General features: G+C 35.6%; 1 protein-coding gene across 1 annotated transcript; it reads right to left on the reverse strand.

The window, feature by feature from the left end:
* Positions 1 to 3,491: 3,491 nt before the first annotated feature.
* Positions 3,492 to 5,393, reverse strand: LOC100262051 (alcohol acyltransferase 9). Its single transcript, XM_002272850.4, has one exon. It carries the CDS (start codon positions 4,910 to 4,912, stop codon positions 3,590 to 3,592), a length of 1,323 nt encoding a protein of 440 aa, XP_002272886.1. The 5' UTR covers positions 4,913 to 5,393; the 3' UTR covers positions 3,492 to 3,589.
* Between the last annotated feature and the right edge of the window lie 716 nt (positions 5,394 to 6,109).

The raw sequence follows: 6,109 nt of genomic DNA on the forward strand, positions 1-6,109 counted from the left end.
GTAGGACTCAATGAGTAGTAACCACCAAGTAATTTTGTGTATGTATTTCTTTATAATTAGTAGATTATAATTTTAAGATCTTTGACCTCATATCTTACTCAGTGAATAGTAACCATCAAGTAATTTTGTGTATATATTTCTTTATAATTAGTATATTATAATTTTAAGATCTTTGACCTCATATCTTTTCCATCTACAAAGTCCTCCCGAGAATCTTAATAGGTGATTTTCTACGTATATTATTTATATGCTTATGCGCTTTGAATTCTTGAACTAGTTAGTAATTATTAATTTAATCAAAGAATTCTTCAAAAATAAAAATTTATAATCTTTGAGCAAATTAACAAAGGACTACCTATTCGCCTCTAATTCCATGAAATTGGATCTTAAAATTTTCAACATTGAATTTATAGAGAGGTTAAAAGCGAGAAAGGTAATAAGGAAAATATTTCAAAAATATAGGATGGGTGGACATAAGTTAAAAGAGAAAGCAAAATTCCAAAATCATATCTTTTAGATGATTTTGCTTTTAAATTCCTCCGGAAAAGAGTCCCCAAACTTTTTTTTTTTTCAAATTCTTTTAAAAATTTGAAATATTTGGCTAAAAAGAAAAAAAGGTTGTATGGGACTTATTAAGGACTTCAAGAATTATTAAAATTTTATGCTTATTCTTTTATGAGGTAGCGGCCATGTTTAGTTTACCAAAAATAGGAGAGAAAGCATAAAGGAATGAAAATAAAGAAGAAAGTAGAAAAAAAGAAAAATGAAAAATGAAAAATAAATTCAAATTTAACAAATTATTTATATATATTATTTTAAATTTATTTCACTTATTTTAACTCTTTTATATAAATATTAAATAATTTTAAAATACACAAAATTTTAACTAATTTTAATTATATTTTAATTTTCTTTGTCATTTTCTATTATATAATCAAATATATAAAAAAAATTTAATACTTTTTTATTTCTTTAGCATTTTTTGAGAACCAAATATAATCTTAGTGCTTCATAAAAATATTTAAGCAGTTATAAAAGATAAGAGAAAATTCAAATTTAATAATTTAAAATAGAAAAAAAAAAACTCGATACTTCTATATTGTATATAAGTATAAACTATCTTTAAACCAATTTTAATATTGAGTTTCTAAATAAAATTTTGTTTCTCAAAACATAGGTTGAAAATTCTATTTTAAAAATTGTTTTAAAATACCTTACCAAACCCATTTTGTCCCTTTCTACTAAATACCATTTAACAATGGGCCTATGTGATGGTAGCTAGGTCCAGTCTCTTTTAGACCCTAACACTTCAAGAATCTAGGTCATCTACGGAGCCATTCTTTAAGGCCCAAAAGTGGCCTTCCTTTTGTCCTCGTTGATTTCGGCCGCATAAGATGAAATCAATGAAAGAGAAACATTGGGCCCACAATTTTACCAATTGGGCCTTCAAAGTCTCCGGATATAGACAAGGAAAAGGGGAATCAACCAAGTCTAGGACGCGACTATCAAGGAACTTTGACCAAAAATAATTTATTTGATAATAAAAATTACAAAGTAGGTCCCTCTCAAAGTAATTATTGAATTAACGTCTCTTCTTGTTATAAAACCATAGTTGATAATTATCATTTTGATTTTTTTTAAATGGTTAAAATTATATTTACTAACTAAGATTTTAAATTTAAACTTAAATTATAGTCATCGATGTTATACTTTAAAAAAATTATAACCGTGGTTACTAATTGAGAACTCAAAATTCCTAATTAAGAGTTTATGTCATTTTACTTAACAAGTATTCCCATTACTCTAAAGTAAACCGATTACATTTAGAAAATAACTTAATTGATTTATGTATCCTCATAATATTATAAATAAGTAATATTGTTACAATAAACAAATAACTTAATTTAATTACTTCTTAATATTATTAACATGAATTTAATGATTATTTAATTTTGATTTGATACAATGATTATAAAATTGTGATATCTTATATCAAATTAGGGAAAAAGTTTTTAAAATATATATAATGGACTCGTAAGTATTTTTAAAAGTTGTAAGAGCCTGTATCTATATAAGAGGGAGCGATCATTAGAAATAACATCGAGATTGACCCTCTACTTGAGTGTGAAACTCACGCACGAGGAGTGAGTTGTTACAAAAAATACACCCTCTATTACGCATTAGCAAAAAACTTCTTATTTGTCAATTTTATCAATAAAGGAATATCAAATTTCGCCCGTTTGACCTTTTATCGTGACATTTTGCTGGTTTTTATATCAGCGATGTGGCATAAGCATAAACCATATCTTCAATATTCAATCTCAATCAGACGTTTTCCCATCTGTGATTCGGCTTATTACTAGTAGGCAAGCTCCAATCTCGAACCCAACTCAGCCCAGTCTAGACTGGGTCGAGCCCAGGCGCTGGTTGGCCCAAAGCCTGTTACACACCATTACTCAAAGCTTGGGCTCACCAAAATTCGCCCCAAAATTATTAGTTCCATAATATGAAGAAGAGTGCTTTGTACAGTTGCTTTCTTCCCACATTGGCAAGGGCTTGTGTCATGTAAGTGACGCAATTAATAATTATGTTAAAAAGCGTTTTTATTTTTTTTAATATTTGAAAGATGAAAATTTTCAAATGTTTAAACTGATAAAAACGTTTTTTAAAATCATTATAAAACAAACTTTCAATATTATTTGATCATTTTAACTAACATAAAAACGATGAAATAATTCATTTACCTATACATCATTTGAATTATGACCTACCCAACACAATTATGATTTATTTAATTCATTGCAAGCTTCAAATTCAACAAATGATGTGCTTAATATTTAGTTGTGTCTAATCCTACTTTTAAGGGATGATATATATTCAAACCATGAAATTGAATATCTCATATTAATATACAAATATATAATAAATTAGTTGAAATATTTTTTGAAACATTAATTCTAAAGTGTGAGTAACTTCCAAATCCAAATCTACAATTTTCTAATAGATACTACTAAAAAACTTCATGTTAATTACATTTCGAGCTTAGCAGATTAAGCTAGTTCTATCACTAATCTTACCTAAATTTAAATTAATCAACACTTGATTTGAACATAAGCCCAATTTAATCTTTAATTCAAAGTACTTAACCCAAATTTAACATAATCTTATTTTTCTAAATAATATATATATATATATATATATATATATATATATATATATATATATATATATATATTTGGATTTGAGTGGATTTACTTGAAGTCATGCTTGAAATCCAACTTAAATTGAGTTTAAATTCAAAAACTCAATTCAAGTAGTTGGTTTCATCAAGGTAATTATAATTTATATCTTGTAGGGATTTTTTATTTATTGATCTTAAGCTAATAAATTTTTGCGTTATTATAAAATTTAAAATAACTCTAATTATCCGTTTGGGCAGTTTAATGAATTATGAAATTATGAGAGGGGAGATATTGGGTGTGACGACCATATTCCTAAAAGAGAGAGCAAAACGCATATGGTCCACTCACTGAAATCAAAATGGAATCTACCAATAAAAAAGAAGTCAGTAAGCAAAAAGTCAACGATCTTAAGAGTAGGGACTCCCTATCAAATGTATATATTGGTCAACGGCAGATGTGGGGACCGCCACCATAACCTTCACGGCGTCCCTCTGATCAGACACCGGCAACATCAAACAGTATCTATCGCTGCATATGGGTCCTACATTGACTGGTATCCCCATCCCAAAGTCAACCCTCTCTAGCCCTAGCCTTGACCACTGTGACAGTATCAGCACTCCCACTGAGTCAGGACTCGCCCTCGACTCGCCACTCACCATATCCACCACTCTCCTCACGTACTCATCTCCTACTCTCTCCTTCGCTCGCTTCACCAAACCACACATGTGTCCCAAGCCTTTCTCTGTTATCTCCTTCACGGTGGTTTGGGCGCAGCCAAGTACAAACGCGTTGCCGTAGTAACCCGGTGGGAGACTTGGCTTGACTCGGTTTCGAATGTTGATGCTGAAGAGGAGTTTGAGGGTCTGGTTTGATGGCATATTCAGAGCTCTGGCCCAGCTTCTCCATACGTGAGCTGAGAGGATTTCAAAGGACGTGTATGAGGACTCGCTGGGTCGACCCGTGCAGGAGGCGAGTTGTTTGAGCTCATTGAGGCATCGTTTGTCGAAGGTGATTGAGGTGGGGACGAGTGGTTCCTGGGAGAAGCGAGTTACGAAACCGGAGAGGTCTGGGACTGAGTTGAACTCGGGGTGAGTAGATGAGGAGGCTCTGCGGGGAGGTTCGAGGGGTTTCGGATCGAGAAGGTGGCGGTCCCACACCGGTTTGGGCTTGAACTCAGAGAGGCCGCCGCGGCCGGTGGCCAACTCAGCGAATGCGTTGAGGAACTCGGCGCTGCCGATGCCGTCGCAGAGACAATGGTTGATGCCGACACCTAGCGCAGCCCCGCCATCGGCTAGCCACGTCAGTTGAACCACCAGCGGCGGCGCGCCCCGGAGCACATCCTCCACGTACAGCGACAGTAGCTTCCTCCACTGCGTCACGTGCCTAGGGGTCCTCTCGAAGTCGGCGACGGTGAGGTCCGAAACAGCCTCAATGAACACCGCGCCCTGAGCTCGACACACCACCTCCAGATTCGAACCACTCGACCCAACCCTAACCCTCCCCGCCAGCGGATAATACGGAACCAGGGCTCGACCCAGTGCCGCCTTGACATGATCCGCGGTCACCCCATGGTCGGAGCAAGGACGAGACTGATACACCAGAAGGTACTCAATGGAGAACCGCAGAAACAGCTGAGAGTCCAGAGCCGAAAGAGCGAGAACACGAGACGGCGTGGTTTCAGAAGGAGCCACCAAAACCGCCTCTTTGACACGTACAAAGTTGGTCTCCATGATGATGATGATGATGATTCAGATAGGAAGAAAGGGCAAGAGATGGAGAGAAGAGCTGGCCCTTTTTCTATTCGACCCTTTTTCTTAAGGTAACGCAACGCAGCCCACAGCAGAGAGAGGAAGAAGATTATTAATATAATAAGCGACCATGTGTATCTTCTCTCTCTACAGTGAAAGATTTGTGTGTGATTCTCCGGGCATCGCTTTATGGTAAAAGAAAATGAATTACAAACAAATCACAACAGCTTGGCTTTGCTTTCTGTCTGATGATAGCTATGATCACCTCACAGCCATTTTGCACTTCAAGCCCTCGTTTTTGTATTGAGTCTTGATAGACATGGATGCTGATACCTGTCTCAGCTCTTGTCTCCAGTATCTAACAAAAGTATATATTGCTAGAGTATATATATAGATATAGATATAGTAATATAGACATAAATATAATACCTGGTTGAATGTATCTAAGATTATGAGAATTTTTTCGTGGGGTCTGGTGGATTTCAGGAATTTTCTTTTCTCTCAGACACAAAATGTGGACCCAGATCACACTAATCATTGATGGGGAACGGTATTTTAAGAAGATGCTCAGCTGGTTATGCCATAATTCCATGTGCCAAGACCAAATATGTCTGTCCATCGGGATAATCTTGGTTCCGGGAAAGTCACTTTTTTCTGGGTATTACATTCCGATAAGCACTTTATGAACCCCAGAATGACTACTCCCTCGAAGGATTAATTCCATCCTCCTTTCAAAAAATGGGGATATGGGTTGTGGAAAATTTTGTGCTATTTCACCTGGGTTCAGTCCCAATGATGGTGGGTTTGGCCATCAAGTTGTGAAAATTTGATCCGTTGGCGTCAAGTGGGAGTTGCAGGCGGTGGTTGTCGGAGCCATGGACCCCAGTGTATCGAACCGCGAAAGTGGTCATATCAAAGCATCTCTACCATAAAAACTATGCTTTTCAGATTGCAGTATATATATATATAACTGGTGAGTATTTGTAAGATCATAGAGATTCTGATTTTTAACAGACCATTGGGCTCTTAGAATTTAGACTCGAAAGGGACCTAGACTGGAATAATAATGCTTTCTAGGAGTGTAATTTGAGTTAAAAAAATTGGACACAAAGCAAAGCCTAGGGTGCCCAGCTAATATTGTAGATAAAACAATATTTGATCGGTGCCCAAAAGGGACCT

Source organism: Vitis vinifera, chromosome 13 (genome assembly GCF_030704535.1).
Source record: "Vitis vinifera cultivar Pinot Noir 40024 chromosome 13, ASM3070453v1".
Taxonomy (NCBI): domain Eukaryota; kingdom Viridiplantae; phylum Streptophyta; class Magnoliopsida; order Vitales; family Vitaceae; genus Vitis; species Vitis vinifera.